This window comes from Pithys albifrons, unplaced genomic scaffold (genome assembly GCF_047495875.1).
Source record: "Pithys albifrons albifrons isolate INPA30051 unplaced genomic scaffold, PitAlb_v1 scaffold_44, whole genome shotgun sequence".
In the NCBI taxonomy this organism is placed as follows: Eukaryota; Metazoa; Chordata; class Aves; order Passeriformes; family Thamnophilidae; genus Pithys; species Pithys albifrons.
Genome location: NW_027286059.1, coordinates 166866 through 188235, shown reverse-complemented (window position 1 = coordinate 188235; position 21370 = coordinate 166866). Strand labels below are relative to the sequence as shown.

Below are 21370 nucleotides of genomic sequence, written 5' to 3'. Positions count from 1 at the left end.
GGTGCCCAGGGCTGTGGGGCAGAGCAGGGTCCTGCAGCCCAGGGTGCTGTGCTGGGGCAGGGACTCTGCTGCCTGCCAGGGTCAGCTCTCAGCCAGCCTGGGGAGCTGCTCACAGGGCTGGGGAGAACGGCTGTGGGTGGAAGGAGCAATCAATGATAGGTGAGGGCAGGATCCTTCCACTCTCAGGGTGCTGAAGGTGGCTGGCTGCTCACAGCTCCAAATCACAACAGGACATTCAAGAATGGAGTTTTAAAGAAGCACAGAAGGTTTTGTGACACATGATTGGAATTGGTCCTGCTCTTTATGTCTTCTGCTCTGGCTTGCCCAGGTAGGCAATGGGACACAGAAATTAATTTCTCAGTGCAGCAGCAGGCACAAAAATTCTCCATCTTCTACAATTAAAACTGAATAAAACAGGCAACCTGAGAAATCACCACACTGTGCCCTACAGGCACCATCAGTGTCCCTTTTCCAGCCTCCTCAGGTTTGCTCTGACATTGCCATCAGAACCTGCACAGATATTTTTCTCTTTAATCAGCTCTGAGGCACCACAAATGGAAGTGCAGGGCAGATGGGAAACAGAGCATTCGACACTGTATCTATCTCTGCTGACTATGAACTAAAACACTGAGAGCTGAGCACTATTATCTGCCTAATCCTAAGATGTTCACACTTTCATTGAGCAAAATTAGAATTTCTAGACTTAATAATACCACTTGATTGATATGGCAAAAGAAAAAAAAAACCAAATCAAACAACTAGAACAAAAACCTCAAAGAAACTGAGAAGGAACAAGGGCCAATAACCAAACCCCCTCCATAAGTTCCAGACCTGTTTGCTCCAGCCTTACTACCAAGCATGTTCTGTTCTCTTTACTAGGACATGATTGTTGTTCAGTTCTCTGTACTGTAGCCTGGAGCCGAATTAATCAGGTAATGGTGGACAGTTGAATAGAGCAAAATGGTAGCTAGCCAAGAATTTTTCTACTAGTTTCGGCTGGGTCACCTATGAAAGGAACCAAGCTGGGTCAAGGAGAGGAAGACTACCTGGGACCCTCCTTTTCGGGATGAAGAACAGAAGGACCCCTCCACAGAATTGATGCCAGAAGAAAACACCGCCCCAGCTCCGCTCAGACCCCGCCTGTAATCAATATGCAATGAGATGTTTTAATCAATTATGTTCAAATGTATAATACAGCCCCCTTTGACTCCTGCCAGGTGAGCAAGCCTCTGCTTGAAGTTTTGCTGCCTTGCTTCCTGCGCAGAAATAAATACCTGCTGCTAACGGGTGCAAACACCTTCTCTTAGCAGTTATTTTTGTGGCGTTCTCGCTTATCACAAACTCACTATTACGTTCAGCTAAACCTGTTTCTGCAGCACAGAATCTTCTGCCACAAGAGCAGAGAGTGAAATTTTCTTACACCTGGCACTCCGTGTGAGTACTGGAGCTTTCACAAGCCAGATTCTGTGTGTCCACTGCATCAGGGCTGAACTAACTTGCTGGAGCAGCACAATCAGCCCAGAGAGAGAAAATGAATCCAAAATTTGGGGAGTGGGCTGGAAATTCTATGAGATATTGGCTGATTTTGTCCTTAGAAATCTGTCCTAAATTGTCACTATCTTTTCTTTCTTGGACAGTGCTCCATTGCCAGAGGAAGCTCATGTCGAACAGCAGCTCCATCAGCCAGTTCCTCCTCCTGCCATTGGCAGACACGCGGCAGCTGCAGCTCCTGCACTTGTGGCTCTTCCTGGGCATCTCCCTGGCTGCCCTCCTGGGCAACGGCCTCATCATCAGCGCCGTAGCCTGCGACCACCACCTGCACACCCCCATGCACTTCTTCCTGCTCAACCTGTCCCTCACAGACCTGGGCTCCATCTGCACCACTGTCCCCAAAGCCATTCACAACTCCCTCTGGGACACCACAACCATCTCCTACATGGGATGTGTTGCACAGGTCTTCTACCTTATTTTCTTCATTGGAACAGAGTTTTCTCTCCTCACCATCATGTGCTACGACCGCTACGTTGCCATCTGCAAACCCCTGCACTACGGGACCCTCCTGGGCAGCAGAGCTTGTGCCCACATGGCAGCAGCTGCCTGGGCCAGTGGCTTTCTCAATGCTCTGCTGCACACAGCCAATACATTTTCCCTGCCCCTGTGCCATGGCAATGCCCTGGGCCAGTTCTTCTGTGAAATCCCACAGATCCTCAAGCTCTCCTGCTCACACTCCTACCTCAGGGAACTTGGGCTCCTTCTGGTTACTGCCTGTTTAGTGTTTGGTTATTTTGTTTTCATAGTTTTCTCCTATGTGCAGATCTTCAGGGCTGTGCTGAGGATCCCCTCTGAGCAGGGACGGCACAAAGCCTTTTCCACGTGCCTCCCTCACCTGGCCGTGGTCTCCCTGTTTGTCAGCACTGATGTGGTTGCCCACATGAAATCTCCCTCCATGTCCTCTCCATCTCTGGATGTGGTGTCAGTTCTGTACTCGGTGGTGCCTCCAACACTGAACCCCCTCATCTACAGCCTGAGGAACCAGGAGCTCAAGGATGCTGTGAGGAAAATGATGACTTGATGCTCTCCAGAAACATAAAACTGTTGTTTCTGCTGCTGATTGCATAGTATTCGGACTGGAACTCATTACAGCCCCATCCTCTTTTCTCAGCATTTGTTGGGGGTCATGGGTTCATCTTGTGACAAGTGTGTGCACAATTAACCTCCATTCTAATCTAGTGTTTTTCTTTGGAGTTTGACCTATAGACTGGTCTAAATGAGGATTTGTTCCACTTGAGTTGTTACACAAAATAAAGGACAGTGCAGTAACTTGTTTGATCCTTCTTCTTAGGCATTCAGAAAGGACAGCTCACTGCAGGACAGTGCATGTTTTCAGAGAGGAGGGGACTGTTCAGAGCTGCCCTTTCTGCTTCCACACTCTCCTAAGCCCTTGTGTTGGTCCAAGGCCTTGGTCCTCTGCTAGCTTGGTCACATCCTGCTGTATGTCCATCCTGGGCTCACAGCCAGGGACAGGCCATGGGCACTGCTGGGACACAGCTGGGCTGCACAACAGCAGCTCCATCAGGAAAGGGGTTCTCCTGAGGGTAGGACAGGAAGACTTTGGGCTTCCTCCGAAATTGCTCTTAAGAACATGCCTAAGGAAGAGACATTCAAGAGGCAACTTGTCCTGCTTTGTCTGCCCATGGCTCAGTGTGATGAGATCAGGGTCCCAGTGTGACTTTCAAAGGACTTAGTTCTGGTTCAGGTTTTACTTGTTGGTGGTCAGAGACCATGCAGTGAGATTAACCTTCCTGGGGCTCAACAGCTTGTGACAGGGCTGATGGCAGGAAAGTGCTTTGCTTAAGACACTTTGGAGCTGCCAGGAGAACATGAGACCTGCAGCAACAGTGTGAGCAGGAGCTGACAGTGAATAGAGCCCAATGAGAACAGGCCTGTCCAGCTCGGAGTCACCCAGAGATAATATTCTACATCTGAGTGTGAACTGAAAAAAAAGAGCCCTGCAACCCCAGGGAATACAGCAGGTTGAGGGAAAGGAGTCTTGGGATTCATTTTACTTTCCATAAGCATTCATGGTCTGGATCCAGTGCAGTCCCCAGACCCATCTCCCAGCACTGGAACAAGGCAGGGCCCCTCTGAGCACCCTCCATGGCCACACAAGAGCTTGTGTGGCAGGGGGTCAGTGGCAGGGACCACCATCAGCTGGCTCTGCCTCCCAGCCTGACCAGCACAGCCCAGCAGAGCCCCCCCATGGCCCTGGGCACCACAGTCCCTGTGCCCTGCAGAGCAGCATCCCCAGCTCGGGGGCTGTGGGGAGCACGGGGAGGGGCTGCAGGAATGGCTGGTCAGGCCAGAACAGACGTGTTTCCCTGGGGAAAGGCTCTGTGGGGAGATGGGATGTGCCAGGAGAAGAGCAGGACAGGCTGTGTGTGCAGAGGAGCCATGGAAAGAGGCTGTCCTGTCCCTGGGGCAGCAGAAACTGCCTGAGGAGCCCCAGGACTGATTCTCTCCTGCTGTCCTGGGGAGTGGGGCTGGCCCTTGGGCTGCAGGAGATGCCTGAGATGATGATCTCCTGAACATTCCACACACAGAGTCACTGTCCCTGACCTCCATTGCCTCCATTTCTTGCTGCAGGGCCAGACATGACTGTGCTGCTCTGTGGGGCTGGGGCTGGGGCAAGTGGATTGGTGGGACCAGGGAGGGGCAGGACTGGGCCATGCCAGGCAGAGGGAAACCCCAGTGTTGAGCTGAAGTGTGTGAGTGTGCAGGGTGGGGGCTCTGCAGGGCTGAGGTGCCTCCAGCCCCGGGCAGTGGCAGCAGGAGCCCAGGGAGACACTGCACCTGCTGCCAGGAACTGTCTGTGTGTGTGCTAGGGAAGGACTCGTGTCTCTGAACAGCCCTGGGGGTGTGAGCAGAGCATGAGCCCAGCTCAGGTGTGAGCACTTGTCAGAGCCCTGACATTTCTGGGTGTGATTGCAGGAACAACCTCCCTGTCCCAGGGACATTTATCTCACCAGCCTTGAGCATGCCCATTGCAAATGTCCATGTCTCCTCTATCCCTCTCCTCTGCCTTTATGTCCCTTTCTTCCCACACCAGGAAACAGCCTGGGGGAATCTCCCCTGTGCAGTCAGAGAGGCTCTGTGAGCAGGAGTGACAGTGTTCTCCAGAAGGTGCATTTGTCCCCTTTGACATGGCCCAGAGCTCAGGACTGTGAAAACATTCCCAGGCACACACAGCTTGGAGAGATCTTGGAAGGCAAATTGGGAGAGGAAGAACAGAAGAGACAAAATTAGGGATATGAAACCATCCCAAAGAAGTTCAGTAGCTCCTCTGAGCAATGTTTCTGCATTCAAAACACTGGTAGGAAATGTACTCTGATAAATAGCTGCACAAATATTTTCACAGAAACAGTGAGTGAATCAGATTAATAGAACAAGTGTGTGGTGTCGTCAGTAAAAAGAAAATGATGAAAAAATCTTGAAATTAAAAATAAACAGCACATGATAATGATAGGCAAGGAAGTCTTCAAGAATTACCAGGATTTCTTGTCTGCAGAGGTTTCAACTACCTCCTAAAACCCACACTCCTGGCTTCAGGCCATGACTTCCCAGAGCAGTCACAGAGTTGGCCACTGCCCCAGAGATGCCCCAGGGCAGCTCAAGGACCCAAGTGTGAAAAGTCCCCCAGAGTGTCTGTGAGCCCTTCTGGAGCAGAAGCTGCTGGGCAGGAAGGACCAGCTGGGGAGGGGCAGGGAATCCCCCCCTGCAGCACTGCTGGCCAGGCTGAGGAGGGTCCTCTCCAGCACAGCAGAACATCCTGTCCCCTTGGGGGCTGGGCTGTCAGGTGTGTTCCCAGAACTGACTGACCAAGCTGGGCAGGCAGATGCTCAGGGGTCATGAAGGGTGTCACAAAGCTGAGCCCATCCAGCTGAAGGATTTGGGGAGGTCAGAAGGAACTGGGACAAAAGGGATGGGATATTTGGGGGAGGAAAGAGGGGCTTGGCCAACAGAGAGGAAAGATTTTGGTGAGGTAAAACCAAGTTCAGGTAATGCTGAGGGTGTTGAAACAACGACTGTGCAAACACTCCTGATGGACCTTTACCTATAATTTGTGTACCATTGCAACTTCTGTGAGGATAACTTGATACTCCTCATTTCACCCCCAGTAATCTTCTCTCAGGAACCAAAGGGACCCTGGGACTGCAGAAACTCATGGAATAAAGGGGCCTTTGAGACCATTTAGGTCCTTATGTACTAAAAGGAACCCTGGGACACTGTGGAAAGCCTTGGAACCAAGGGGCCATTCTGACACTTGGGAATCTCACGAAATCAGAGTTCCATTTTGACCCTGCAGGACCTCAAGGAAACAGAAGCCCACTGTGACCCTGTGGAGCCTCATGGAATCCAGGGATCATTGTGACACTCCAGGGCCTCATGGACTGCAAGGAACCCTGGGACACTGCAGAAATTCATGGAATCAAGGGGCCATGATGACACCGCAGGGTCTCATGGACTCAAAGAAATCCTGGAATATTTTGGAATCTGATGGAATCATCGTGCAATTGTAACACTACAGAAACTTATGGAACCAAGAGGCAATTTTGACCTTTCAGGGCCTCATGGAACAAAAGGGACCCTGGGACACTGTGGAAACTCATGGAAAAAGGGGGCCACTGGGACACTGCAGGGCCTGAAGGAACCAAAGGTATCCTGGGACACTGCAGAGCTCACGGAACCAAAGGGTTCATTGTGACTTGTGGGGCCTCATGGAAGAAAAGGGGTTTTGAGACAGTTTTTAACTTCATAGAATCAAGGGGTCATTGTCACACTGTGGAACCTCAGGGAACCAGGATGCCACCTGGACACTGCAGGGCCTCACAGAACTAAAGCAATCCTGGGACACTAAGGAACATTATGGAAATATTTTGGGTCTGGCTGAGCTGGAGCTCATTTCCCCACAGCAGCCCTCCCAGTGCTGTGCTTTGTGTTGGGAGCTGGAAAGGTGCTGAGAACACACCAATGTTTTGGCTACTGCTGAGCAGAGCTGGCACAGCCCCAGCACTGCAACGTTCCTTCCCCAACTGAGGGCGAGATCCTGGGAGGAAACACAGCCAGGCCAACTGAGCCAGAGTGACCAGAGGGGTATTCCAGATCATGGAATGTCAGCTCAGATATAAAAGCTGAGGAAAGGAGGAGGAAGGGGGGCATTCATTGTTTCCAATGTTTCCCTGCTGAGCAGCTGCTCCGTGTGCTGAAGCCTGGCTTGCTGGGACATGGCCAGACATCACTGATGATGGGGAGTAGAAAAAAACCCTGGTTATTTTTTTCTTTTTTTTGTTTGGATGCAAAATTTGGCTTTTACTTTAGTAAAGTATCTTATCCCAACCCATGAGTCATTTTCCATCTTATTCTCTCTCCCCTGTCCATCTGGGAAGGGCAGTGATAGAGAGGCTTGATGGGCAGCCTGTAATTCTCCCCATTCTCATTTTGCTCTTCTTAAAGATGGGCTTGGCATCTGCCTTTTCCAAGGACCCCAGAAACTCTCAGATTGCTTTGGCCCTTTTGAGAGCACAGCCCAGAATCCCAGGCAAGGGTGATGCAGCAGTTCAGGAGCACTTGCAATGAACTGTCCAAGACCACTGAGATGAATCTCACTGGGCCAGTGGAGTTTGTTCCTGGAGTCACTCACAGAAATGTCGAGGTCCAGCAAAGCATCCACCTCTGAACTGGGATTGTGGGATTCTCATGCACCCAGGGGTGATCAGAGAGTCTTTCCCTTTTACACCCATGGGGAGATCATTGCAGGAGTCACAGTCTCTCCCTGGGCTCTCACTGCCACTGCTGGGGGCTGGAGGCACCTCAGCCCTGTGGGGTGTCACCTGCTCTGCCCCTCTCTGAGATGCCCCACGGCCTGAGGGATGGACACAGGGGGAGCTCTGTGCTCAGAAGCACATCCCAGTGCTGCATCCTGGGGCTTTTCCAGGGGATGTGGGGCCCAGAGTGAAGTGATCTCGAGACACTGTGTGTCCCACAGTCCTTCCCAGCACCTCCAGGATTAGCTGATGGTCTTTGTGTTCTCTTGGGTTCATCTCCCCCACACACACACTGTGAATACTGAAGTCTCCTCTGTACAATTGCAGCATGGCCTTGTGAGCTTCTCATTTGGTGTCCTTGATGGAGGGACAACCAACCTGTCAGTGGTGGGTGAGAGGCCAGGGCTGGGAATGGTGTTTGCAGGGGGTGATCTGTGACAATTGCCCTGGGGCCCCTTGCCCAGGGTGTCCAGGAAACAAAGACAAAGCCCAGACCCTGCTCTGCTGCTCCTTCAGGTGTGTCCCTGGAGGCCTGGCTGTGGAAGGGACACTGCTGTGCCCTCTCCTGCTCTCACACACTTTGGCTCTTCACTGTGCTTTTCTGCAACACGGCAGTTTCCTGGCTCTTGACAGCCTATGAGAAGACACCAGTTCCTTACAACCCCAGGACTTGTCACCTCCTCACCCACTCCATAGAGCTGTGGAGGTGTCCTACTGCTCTCCTGCACTCCCCATTCCACACCCCACATCACTCTGCTCCAGGAGCATCCTGTGAGGAACCAGAGATGGGTGGCAGGGCTTGGCTGTCCTGCTTGGCAAAGTCCATCAGGCACTTTCACAGCCACATTCCACAGTCCCTTTTCCACCTGTAACCAGTAACTCTGAGCTGCTCCTTCCCCAGCCCCAGGGAGGGTGTCCTTGTCGGCTCATTCCCTCCGGGGTCTCTTTTCAGTCATGGCCTCAGTGGGGCTTGCTGACACTCTCAGGAACCTGAAGGTTTGATGATGAATTTTGCTTTTTTAGGGGTTTTTTCAGTTTTCAAATCTTCAGTTCAGGAATTCAGTGCCAGGGTGCTCATTAACATTCAAAACATCCTAACAAGACAAGCCTTTGGGAATAATTTAATATTAAGGCTTCAATTCTTTTATGCTTCATTAGACAGATACCAGAAGTGTATTCAAAGTCAGTGTACTACAGTGATAAAAAAATGAAGAAATATAACTTTTTGTCCCATTTCCTTTTTCCTGTTTATACACTGAGAGCAGCAAACCCTAATTGATATTGTTCCCAAGCACCAGGGATGGTCTCCTTGCCTGCTCATTCCCTTCATGGTCTCTTTTCACTGATGGCATTTTAACAAAACAAACCCCTGGGAATAATTTACTTTTACATTTTCAAATCTTCTGTGGTCAATTACAAAAATCTCAGAAATGCATTCAAAGTGAATATCTTATACTTAAAAAAAGAAAAACCTACAAGCAAAAATATGTCTTTTTTGTGGCCTGTTTATTTTTGCCTGTTTATACATTATTATCAGCAATTCCCCATTGATATTGACCCAGAGCATCTCCTAATTCAGTGTGAATAGATATGAAAATCAAGACCCTTTTTGTCTGACAATCCATCTGATTTTTCCCTAATCCCCACCCCACCATATCCCTCATCACATCCCTGGCACTCAAAGCAGCCTTGTGGAATCTGAGCTTCCTCCACTAAAGGCTGGACCTGCAGGTTTCAGTTCCTGGGCACCAACTCCCACCTCCTGTACTTGGAGAAAGAGCTGCAGGGATGTTCATGTATTGTCAGCAAACAAAACCAAAGGAAGGCACAGCTCAAAAATAGAAGAGAAATTCCTCTGCTATTTTAAGTTCACATTACTGACGTCCACTTTCCACAGCAGGCAATTTTAGACCAATGGAAAACATGTTATGTGTCAGGCACAGATCTAAAGGTCCCTCCAAGTGCTCCCTACCCCAATTCTGTCCATTTTGCCCTTTGCACAAGGTGAGTCACACACTGAAGTCAGAAGTTCCCTTGATCCAGAGCAGGAGGAAAAGAGAGAAAGTGAATGAATTACTTTGTTGTGCAGAGCTAAATCTCCACTAATCCAAATATTTTGGGGTTACAGGAATTTTATTGGGCATGTTCTGCAGCATTTGTTCAGGTCACAACAGGTAAGGTGGGATTGCTGATCTGCTGGAGGGCAGGAAGGCTCTGCAGAGGGGTCTGGACAGGCTGGATCGATGGGCCCAGGCCAACTGGATGAGGTTCAACAAGGCCAAGTGGTGGGTCCTGCCCTGACGTCACAACCACCCCAAATCCCTGGCCATGCCCTGCATCTGATCCCAAAGCCTGTCCTGTGTCCTTAATACGTCCATTTCCAAGGACTGTGTGGGACAAGGGAGCTTCATACTCTGGGTATGGAGCGAGATCCAAGTGTGACTGGAGTGGGAACCACAACTCATCAGGCTTGTGCTCTTTAGGGGATCGGGAACTGGTGACACTTAGAGGCACAGAAAGTTTCCCTTCATTGCTCACAGTAAAAAATTAACCAGGATACAATTTAAAACCTCCACAGCTCTTTGTGCAGCTTTCCTCAGCCACAGCAACCAGGAAAAGCCACATCCTTGCTGTGCTGGTCCCACAGCCCAGGGTGCTCCTGGCCTCCCTTGCTGCCAGGGCACACGGCTGCCTCCTGCCCAACTCCTGCCCACCCACAGCTGCCTTACAGGGCTGCTCCCAGCCAGGCAGCTCCCAGCCTGTGCCATGGCCAGGGCAGTGCCCTGCAGGGGCACACACTGCCGTGTGTCCCTCTGCCATTGCAGGAGGTTCCTGCCAAGACGGGCTCTCCTCCTCCCTGAAGCTTTCCCTGAGCACAGAGGCCTGAGAGACCTTTCCAGTGAAGACTCAGACAGAGAAGCCATGGAGTCCCTCAGCCCCACAGCAGTGTCTGCTGGAATTAAATCCCCCTCCCCATCCCACAGCAGCCCTGCATTTCCCTCCTTCAGCCTTGGTCTCCAGCACAGTCATGGAGGCTCTTTTGGCTCCTGACTTTTCCTGCAACCACCAACTCCAGGGGAGCTTTGCCTTCCCCACAGTCCCACATGCACACCACAGGCCATGCCCAGGAATTCCTTGTCTGTGCCTGGCCTTGCTTTAACCCTCTGGCAGCAGCTCTATGGCCCCTTTGTGCCCCACTGCCCCACAGATGATCTCACAGCCCCCTGTGCAGCCCCAGCCCAGGGCAGGAGCATCCAGGGTGGGGAATGGCCCCTCTGATGGGATGCCCAGGGCAGTCCTTGGCCTTGGTCTCAAAAGACTGGGGTTGCAATTAACTGGAATATTGAAGAGTGACTTTTTTTTTTGAAGACAGTAAAGTCAGAAGAGGAAAAAACGGAGAATTTTGTAAGAGAACTAACTTGACCTCTCATGACATACACTACGAGCCATGGACAGAGCAAAGCAGGTAGTCTGTGGCTGCTCAAAAGAATCCAGTCATCATTTTCCTCACAGCATCCTTGAGTTCCTGGTTCCTCAGGCTGTAGATGAGGGGGTTCAGTGTTCAGGTGAGGGAGGCACGTGGAAAAGGCTTTGTGCCGTCCCTGCTCAGAGGGGATCCTCAGCACAGCCCTGAAGATCTGCACATAGGAGAAAACTATGAAAATGAAACATCTGAAAAATGAAAAAGCACTAACCACAAGAACCCCATGCCCCCTGAGGTAGGAGTGTGAGCAGGAGAGCTTGAGGATCTGTGGGATCTCACAGAAGAACTGACCCAGGGCATTGCCCTGGCACAGAGGCAGGTAAAATGTATTGGCTGTGTGCAGCAGAGAGTAGAGAAAGCCACTGGCCCAGGCAGCTTCTGCCATGTGGGCACAAGCTCTGCTGCCCAGGAGGGTCCTGTAGTGCAGGGGTTTGCAGATGGCAACGTAGCGGTCGTAGCACATGATGGTGAGGAGGGAAAACTCTGCTGACATGAAAAAGGTAAAGAGAAAGACCTGTGTGACGCATCCCATGTAGGAGATGGTTGTGGTGTCCCAGAGGGAGTTGTGCATGGCTTTGGGGACAGTGGTGCAGATGCAGCCCAGGTCTGTGAGGGACAGGTTGAGCAGGAAGAAGTGCATGGGGGTGTGCAGGTGGTGGTCGCAGGCTACGGCGCTGATGATGAGGCCGTTGCCCAGGAGGGCAGCCAGGGAGATGCCCAGGAAGAGCCACAAGTGCAGGAGCTGCAGCTGCCGCGTGTCTGCCAATGGCAGGAGGAGGAACTGGCTGATGGAGCTGCTGTTCGACATGAGCTTCATCTGGCAATGGAGCACTGTCCAAGAAGGAAAAGCTAGTGACAATTTAGGACATATTTCTAAGGACAAAATCAGCAAATATCTCATAGAATTTCCAGCCCACTCCCCCAATTTCAGATTCATTTGGTCTCTCTGGGCTGATTGTGCTGCTCCAGCGAGTTAGTTCAGCCCTGTTCCAATGGGTACATGGAAGCTTCTACTGAAAGCTCCAGTACTCACAAGGAAAGCCAGGTGTAAGAAAATTTCACTCTCTGCTCTTGTAGCATAACATCCTGGGCTGAAAAAGAGAGGTTTAGCTGAACTTAATAGTGATTTTTTCTGAGGTTTTTGTTTTGGATATTTTATTGTATTTTTCTACTCTCATATCTGTCAAATGGTATTTTAAGTGTAGAAATTCTAATTTTTAGTGAACAAAAGTGTGAACATCCTTAGGACGGGACAGATAATAGTGCTCAGCTCTCAGTGTTTTAGTTCATAGTCAGCACAGATAGATACAGTGTCGAATGCTCTGTTTCCCATCTGCCCTGCACTTCAACTTGTGTTGCCTCCGAGCTGATTGCAGAGAAAAATATCTGTGCAGGTTCTGATGGCAATGTCAGAGCAATCCTGAGGAGGCTGGAAAAGGGATACTGATGGTGCCTGTAGGGCACAGTGTGGTGATTTCTCACATTACCTGTTTTATTCAGTTCTCTTTGTAAAAGGTTGGAATTTGTGTGCCTGCTGCTGGACTGAGAAATTAATTTCTGTGTCCCATTGCCTACCTGGGCAAGCCAGAGCAGAAGACGCAAAGAGCAGTATCAATTCCAGTCATGTGTCACAAAACATTCTGTGCTTCTTTAAAACTCCATTCTTGAATGTCCTGTTGTGATTTGGAGCTGTGAGCAGCCAGTCACCTTCAGTACCCTGAGAGTGGAAGGATCCTGCCCTCACCTATCATGGTTTGTTCCTTCTCCCCCAGCCCTGTGAGCAGCTCCCCAGGCTGGCTGAGAGCTGACCCTGGCAGGCAGCAGAGTCCCTGCCCCAGCACAGCACCCTGGGCTGAAGGACCTTGCTCTGCACCACAGCCCTGGGCACCCCTGGCTGCACCCCCAGGCTCAACAGCTATTCCAAAGTGTCCCCCAACAGCCCCCTCCTCACACATCCCGTCAGCTGGGGCTGGGCCAGTTTTAGGAGATGCCTTGAGGAGCTGCCCCTGCATTGCCCTGCACCCACAGACTCACCGTGTCCAGCACTGCAAAGATTTCTCCTCCAAGAGCTCTGAGTCATCCTCCCAATGCTGAGCCCCTTTAAGCTCTGTCTGTGCCCTGCTGGTGTCCCTGAGCTGCCCTGGCAGTGCCCTGAGCCCTGCTGGGCTGTGCACAGGAGCTGCTCCTGGGCAGAGCTGTCTCTCTGCAGCGCTGCCCGCTTGCCAGGAGCTCCCTGTGTGCCAGGAGCCCGGCCCAGCTCAGCAGCACAGCAACAGCCCAGGGCATTTAATGGCCCTCTGGGGGGTTTCTGTTGTTTACAACAGACTCAGTCCATCAGAGTAACTTCAAACAACTTCTCAAGAAGTCAAAGTGAGAGTGAAACTCTGAAGTTTCTCGTAGTGCTAATAGGTCCAATTAAGAGATAAGACTGAGAAAGTGTCCCCAGATTCCAGGTAGAGCAGAAAACTGCACAGTGGTGACAATTATGAAGAAGCAAGGAAAGGTGTCTCTCATGCTTAGGAAACCTCTATATGTTTCCTTATTCCAAAGGGCCAAGCCCTGACACCCAGCCCCTGGAAAGGCATCTCCAGTCCCTTACTCATTCTCACGTCTTATCCTGGGGCACTGGGATGTGGGATGTGCAATGCCAAGGGCAGGAGGATGGGGTGGCACCTCCCAGGCTGCTGAGCAGGGACAAGGAGGCAATGAGGCCCCAGGGCTGCAAGGCTCACTTGTCTCCTCATGCCATCAGGGGCACACACAGCAGCCATGGCCAAAGGCCTGCACAGCTTGGCTCTCTTGGGGCCTTTCAGCCTCTGCACATCCCTGTCTCCTCTCCAGCCCAGGCTGTCCTACGGTGTCCATGTCCTGCCCCTTTCCCTGCAGGCTGTCGGCATCCCCCGGCTGCCCCACCTCGCTGGCCCCTTCCTGCACTGACATCTCTCCCTCCTCCCTGGCTCTGCCTTGGCACACAAAGCCTTGGACTGATCCAGACTCCTTCAGGGGGATGTGTTGCACCACAGCAATGCCCTTGGGCAGAAATTCCTTTCTCCTTGTGTGCAGTCTGGACCTCCCCAGTTGCCCTTGAAGTCCTCTCAAGTTTCTCCTGTTCCTTCTGAAATCTCCACACCACTTGTCCCAGAGCTTCTGCTTGAGGTCTCCAAACCCCTCTCTGGTCACTCTCCAAGATGTTTAGCCATGAAAATGTAGTGCTCTTAGTGCAGGAGAAACAGAGTGACACTTTTTGCCAAGGGTTGTATTGGCAGAACGAGGCACAGGAACTGGAACTCAATGAGGTGATGCCGTGAGTGCCCCCCACAAAGCAGGACTCTGAGCCAAGTTAATGTGGGATAAGATAAAAAGGTACATTCTTTAATGTCCAGGCTTAGGGATTTTAGGAATACATGATGACATCTTCGTGCACCCTCTCCTCAGAACACTGATTTCCATGGTTTTTATAATATTGCCCACCCAATCCCCAGTTTACACATCTCTCAGTCCAGCCCCAGTCCCACCCCTGTGCCATCTCCCAGGATTTTGGGGCTGGGGTCAGTGGGACCCTCTGTCTTCATTTGCTTCTTCCTCGGGCTTTGGAGTTTTTCCAGTGTTCTTAGACTCAAGGTTGTTGGTTTATGTTTGGTCTTGTTCTGCAGGCCTTTCTGATAGTCTGCACCTCTTGTATCTTGAAGAGAGCCTAAAGAGCTAAAAGAATTTGAGCTACTAGTCTGTGGTAGGGGTTAGGATGTATAAACAATGAACTTAAGCTATTACAAATATGAACACTACATTTGCTACAGTTACTGTGTTTTAAAATCTATAAAAGTGAAGAATCAGAAACCACTTCGGCATCAGAGTGGAGATTTGCACTGGATTTAAGGAAGAAATATTTTGTGCTGAGGGTGGCAGGAACCTGGGCCAGCTTACAAAGTGGAAACCCCATCTGTGAAGCTCTCCAAGGGTGGGATTTTTGTGCAGTCTGAACTTGTGGAAGGTGTCCCTGGCTAATGGAAGTGGACTTGGACTAGTGGTTGTTTTAGCTCTCTTCCAGCCCAAACAGTTTTATTATTCTTTTATTCCTATGTCCCCAGTTCCTTCTCCACAGGGCTGCAAATACCGACATGCACCATGTTGGCATTTTAATGTGACCTAATCCCCAATACTTTGTGAAAATGGAAAAATTGGCATTTTAGGGTTATGAGGTTCTATGTTTTTGGAGGAACCTTTCAAAACTCAAAAGTTTCAAAGAAACCAATTGAGATTTCCAACATCTCTGCATGAAAGGCTCCCCAAGTGATCAGTGATAGCCCCCCAGGATGGCCTTGCAGCTGAGGTTGGGGGTTTTCTCACTCAGGTACTGAGAGTCAGGATGGGCAGCCAGAATGTGCATTTGGGGACAGTGCAAGACTTGTCATGGGAAGTCTAGGGAAAGATCAAAGTGATTTGTGAAGGAACAGGTGTGAGTAAAGAGAGAGAAAAGGGGATGGAAGGAGCTGATCATGTGCAAACAGGTGACTGGTCAGTGACCGTCCCTGGCCATGCCCTGCAACTGACCTAATTGCCTGTCCCATTTTCTTAATCCCTCCATTCCCAAGAAATCTCTGGGACAAAAGAACTCTGTGTTCTGGGAACAGACGGCGGTTCAAGTTTCACTGGAGTTGGAACCACAAATCACCAGGTCTTGTGTCCTTTTTGTGCCCAGACACTGGTGAGACTGGTGTGTGTGCCTGTGGATATTCCTTCCCTGGAAGACGAGGAAGAAACAGGCAGAAGTTTAGGTTTAGTTCACACTGTTCTAACCTGGTTCTGTTAGTCTGCATTGAGTTCCAAGCTTCCCGGGGAGGCTCCGTCCCTGTGTTGCCATGGTGACATCAAGGGATCCTGCCCGGTCCCCACCGAGCCCGGGACTGCCCCCACTGGGGGGGCTCCCCCTGCCCACGTGTTCGGGTGGGGGCGGCTGGTGGTGGTGGCGCCCCGGGGGGAGCCACCGGCCCCGGGATCGGCTGAGGTGTAGCGATAGCAGCGCCACACGGGGCCGCGGCAGATAAAAGCCGGGTAAAATCTGGCATGGATGGCGCTGGCCCCGGTGGAGTTTGTGTGGGTTACGGACCCCCCAGGGCCCCCAGCGCCGGGCTGTGCGGTGTGGCACGGGCCCTGCTGGACCGGTGCTGGCTCTGGGGACCCAACAATGGGCTGCGGCGGGTCCCGGCCAGACAGAGACGCACGGCCGGCCGGCAGAGCCGGGTTGCACCCGCCATGACCTCACTACCGCCACACGGTTTCACCTTCTCCACCAGTTTGGAACCCCCGACCCGGAGTCAACCCCCAAGGGACTTGTTATTGGTTGTATTAAGTTATTGACTCTTGCATTGTCAAACCTCTTTCAAGTTTACACCCCTTTTGCCAAGCCACTCCCTCATCCTTGTCCTTATACCTAGTCCCAAACCGAAAGTAAAGGCTTTTGGCAATTTTCCACCACTCCTCGTGTGTGTCTGGATTATTTCCCGGGAGCCGCTTCCCGATTCAGATCCCGAGACCCCTGTAGTACCCCAGGATTTCTGTCCCTCCTTCCACAGGTAATATACTCTCTTTTTTTCCCCCTGAGTTCCAAACTAAGTTCTCTGTTTAATAAAGCCCCCTCATTTCTTTTAGGGTACATGGGGACACAGCCTGTTCCTGGAGCTTAATATTGCCTTCTTAAAGCAGGTCCAGCCTTCCTGGACTCCTCTGTTCTTTAGGACTGACTCCCAAGGGATTCCATCAATCAATCTCCCAGGCAGGCCACACTCTGCCCACCATCAGTGCCAGGTGTCACTTCTGCTGCCCCCTCCTTCCTCACCCAAATGGAAAATGCTGCCATTCAGTGTCTCTGTGCCCAAGATGGCCCCAACCACCACATCCCCCACCAGTCACAGAATCACAGAATGATTTGTGTTGGGAGGAACCTTAAAGAACAGCTCATTCCAACCTCCATCATGGGCAGGGACAGCTTTCACTAGCCCAAGTTGTTCAGAGCCCCATCCAACATGACCTTGAACAACTTCCAGGGATGGTGCAGCCAGAACTTCTCTGAGCAACCTGTGCCAGGGCCTCACCACACTCACCCTAAAGAATTTCTTCCTACTGTCTCATCTAACCCTTTCCTCTATCAGGGTGAAGACATTCCCCCTTGTCCTGTCACTCCAGGCCCGTGTAAATAGTCTCTTTCTAACTTCCTTGTTGGCTCCCTTTAGGTCCTGGAAGGCCACAATTAAGTTACTCCAGAGCCTTCTCTTCTTCAGGCTGTACAATCCCAATTCTCTCAGCCTTCCCTCATGGCAGAGCTGCTCCATCCCTCTGATCATCTTCGTGCCTCCTCTGGACTTGCTCCAACAGCTCCATGTCCTTGCTGTGCTGGGACCCCAGAGCCGGAGGCAGCTCTGGAGGTGGGGCAACATCCAACCAGGTGTGTTCCAGCAAGGACAGTGTGGAACCCCATGGAAACACCACAGAACCTGCTGGAACCAAGGGGCCCATCTGACATGTGGGGTCTCATGGAATCAAAGGAACCCTGAGAAACTGTGGAACCTCATTGAATCCAGGGGTAATTGTGACACTTCAGGGTCAAATGGTCATTGTCAAACTGCAGGGTGTCATGGAACCAAAGGAACTCTGGAGCACCACAGACCTCATGGATCCAAGGGGCCCCTGACACACTGCAGATACCTACGGAGCACAAGGAACCTGAGGACAACATGAAATACCAAAGAAGCAAAAGGCCATTGTGACACTGCAGGGAGTTATGGAGCTGAAAAGGCAACCTCATTACCAGCACAGGCTCCTCATGGACTCACTGGAGGAGATCATTGGAGGCCATGATTGCACAAACCTCTCAAAAACTCACTATCAAAAGGAAAGCCCAACTAGCCCTAAAAAACTGAAGCACTTTGAAGAACTAATGAGCTCCACTGAGTGTCATTACTGACAAAGCCTCTCAAGGGACTAATTAAAGCAGATAATTGGAGGCTATAATTCCATAAATCTCTCATGGACTTAGTGTCAAAAAGAAAACTTTAATAAACCTTGAGTACCTTGAAGCATTAATGAGCCCCACTGAGTGTGGTTATTGACAAAAGAATCTCAAGGGATTCTCTACAGCAGGTCACAGGAAGACAAAATTGCACAAACCTTTCAGAGACACAAAGTCAAAAGCAAAAGCCAAAGCTGTTTGAAAAACCTGCAGGCCCTTGAAACATTAAGGAGCCCCCCCCCATGGGCCATTCCTGACAAAGCCTCCCCAGGGACTCCTTCCAGCAGATCCCTGGAGGCCATGATTGCAGGGAGGTAAAGGCTCTGTGCAGGCAGCTCAGATGCTGAGAAAAGCCTGGCTTGGCTGGATGAAGTTTCCTTAATTCCTTTTCACAGTTCCTTCATCTTTAGGAAGTGCTGTCAGTGAGACTGGCACCCCATAAGAAGGGCTCTGGCAGATTGCTGGGAGCAAAGACAGCCTGCCCTGGGCTCCACCCATGATCTTGGCAGCACTGAGACGTCTGAGAGTTAAAAATAGTAGGCTGTATCTTTGAGAACATTTGGCAACAAGCAGGGATTGCTGGTATGTGGATAACCTGTATGGAAATGTTTGCTTTGAGTTAAAGCATTATGTTAAAATAAATGTGAGTATCTCAATGTCTTGGGTTGCAATGAGAATATTTATTTTTTCTGTATATTTGTATCATTCAGTTGGTAGTTTAGAAAACAATCATGTGGTGAGTTTACTCTCATGTGAAGTCTGATTTTATATTGTAATTTTTGAATCACATCTCAATGAGACAGATAAAACTCACAGGAAAATGGCACAAGTACTATGGGAAAATAAGCAAAGTATTAGGACCATGTGTTTGTGTGAATTCAGGATTTTCTCTTGAAGAAATGGCCTGTGATAACTGGACACTTTATTGCAAGTTCTCTGACCTGCTTCTCATCAGTAATACCTCAGAGTTTAAGAAGACTTCTCCAAGGGTGTTGCTGCTGGCTGAGAGATGCAGCAGCATCCTCAGTCCTCACCTGGGAGAGGATATTCCCTCCCCAGGCCAAACTGAGTTTCTGAAACACCTCTCAGCTGAGTTGTCACTTCTTTAGAAGAAACCTGTGATGGAGGTGCTGCCTTGTAGCTCACACCCTGTCTGTGTGCCCTGCAGGGAGTCTCTGTGCTCTGGGAGGGTGGGGAATGCAAAGGAAAGGCTCAGCTCCCCAGGCAGCAAGAACATTGCTCTGCCTCTGTGGGGGCTTGCACGGGTCTGCAAAGTGTTGCAGGGCTGGGATCGGAGGGAATGAATCTCTGGATGGACTTGTAAGGGGTCAGGAATCCAAGTGACAGAGAAAGAAGGTAAGGAATGTTGAACTATCTGTGATTCATCCAGAAATTATAAAAGCCTGACCTGCACAGGAAAATTGGATATTGTGGGGAAATCACCCACTTTGAAGCATTTCTTCCCTAAATGACTTGAAAACTGCATTGCTGAAAAGGGGCATTGTTTGCACCAACCTGTGTCTTAACACCGTGAAAACTTTTTATTTAGACATAAACTGTTGCTTATCTGTCTTGCTAAAATGCCCTGGGGATGCATCAGAGTCACCTGATTCAGTGGAAGAGAGATGCCCCTCCCCAGGTAAAAGGGAAGGATTCAGATCTACAACAATCTCCCAAATCTTTGTGGTCTGACAGAGCACCAGGGGGTGAGCTCTTACATGTGAGGAGAGCTGGGATTAATCTCTCTGCCTAAGGCCTAAGAACTGAGTCATGCCTTGCCTTGCAGTGTTAGGATTGCCTCTCCTCCCCGAGCCTTGCCTTGCTTTGTCTTCCCCGTTTTCATCACTTTCCTGCTTTTTCACCCTGTTTCTACTCAATGTTCTAACATTAAATGCATCTCTTAAAGATCTGGACAAGGAATGTAAACAACAGGGTTTTGTAAGGGGCTGGTATTTATCCATTTCCTTCCTTTTCTCTTTTATCCCCAGGCATCCTAATTAATAAAATCACCTCTGAAAAAGCAAGGCAAGATTCTCTTCTCTCTGTGGCATCGCCGGGTCTTGCAGGCTCAGGGATTCTGTTCCTCCCTCCCTCTGCAATCCTCCCTGCAGCAAACAGCCCTGTTAGATTTCCAGCTCTCCTGCAGCCACCTGTGTGTGTTGTTTGGAGTCTTTCTCTGGCCTTCAGGTGCGTGTGGTGGCAGAGGGGCCACCAGCACCCTCTGAGAGCTGCTGCCTGGATTGCTCTGCAGAGGGAAAATGTCCCAAAGGAGAGGCTTGGAGAACCACACCGTTGGATCTGGATTCATTCTTCTGGCATTTTGTGACCACTCCAGCCTGCAGGGCCTGTGCTTCACTGTGCTCCTGGTCACCTACCTGGTGGTGCTGGCAGGGAACAGCCTGATTGCCCTCATCACAGTGCTGGACTGCAGCCTGCACAGCCCCATGTACTTCTTCCTGAGGAACTTGTCCTTCCTGGAGATCTGCTACACCTCAGTCACTCTGCCAAAAATGCTGGTGGGTGTCCTGAGGGCAGATGGCAGGATCTCCTTCCTTGGCTGTGCTGCCCAGCTGTATTTCCTGGTCCTGTTGGGCAGCACCGAGTGCCTTCTCCTGGCTGCCATGGCCTACGACCGCTACGTGGCCATCTGCCACCCCCTGCACTATCCCCTGGCCATGAGCAGGGGGCTCTGCACCAGGCTGGTGCTGGGCTCCTGGGGGGCTGTCACACCAGTACAGGTAGGGCAGACCTACCAGCTGTTCACTTTGCCCTTCTGTGCCTCCCACGACCTTCGTCACTTCTTCTGTGACGTCCCTCCACTGCTGGACCTGGCCTGTGCAGACACATTCTGGAACCAAGTGGTGCTGCACACCATCATCCTGGGTTTTGCAGTTCTTCCCTTCTGCCTAATAGTTCTGTCTTACATTCAAATTATCAGGGCAATTCTGAAAATCCCCTCAGTTCTGGGCAGGCACAAAGCCTTTTCCACCTGCTCCTCACACCTCATGGTGCTGACACTCTTCTATGGCTCAGCCACAGTCATCTACTTAAAGGGACACTCCAGGGATTCCGGAGATCCTGACAAATACTTTGCCTTGTTTTACACAATTGTGACTCCCATGTTTAACCCTCTCATCTACAGTCTGAGGAATAAGGAAGTGAGAATTGCCCTGAAGAAACTCCTGTGGACAAAGTAATCCCACAGTGGATCCCAAACACAACAATTCTGTCAAGTTGTTTCTGACCAATGTCATGTGAGGTAGAAATAGTGCAATTGTGGCCAGTCATCAATGAGCCCCAGAGGGTGAGACAACCCATGAGGAGGTGACTCCTCTTGGATTTGAGCAATCACTTCCTAGACCTCGTGGACTATGGGCAGTGTCCCTGCATGGAATCAGCTTCAAATGCTAAAAGATATGAAGGGCAACTTCCCCTGCTGTGATGTCTTGCACTGAGATCTGTAAAGCTGGACTAATTTATCATAAAGAATAAAAAAATAATAATTTAAAAACCCATCAAGGGAACAATTGAGCACTGGAATAGCATCCCAGACACCTG

General features: G+C 50.6%; 2 protein-coding genes across 2 annotated transcripts; both read left to right on the top strand.

Annotated features, from left to right (window-relative positions):
• Window positions 1–1765: 1765 nt before the first annotated feature.
• LOC139685197 (olfactory receptor 14J1-like) lies at window positions 1766–2572 on the top strand (the record flags this gene model as incomplete). Its single annotated transcript, XM_071581828.1, has 1 exon — window positions 1766–2572. A coding segment is annotated over one exon (807 nt), but the record flags the coding sequence as incomplete, so codon positions are not given.
• A 17498-nt stretch (window positions 2573–20070) lies between these two features.
• Window positions 20071–21009, top strand: LOC139685196 (olfactory receptor 10AG1-like). The gene has a single exon (XM_071581827.1). It carries the CDS (start codon window positions 20071–20073, stop codon window positions 21007–21009), a length of 939 nt encoding a protein of 312 aa, XP_071437928.1.
• The last annotated feature ends 361 nt before the right edge of the window (window positions 21010–21370 follow it).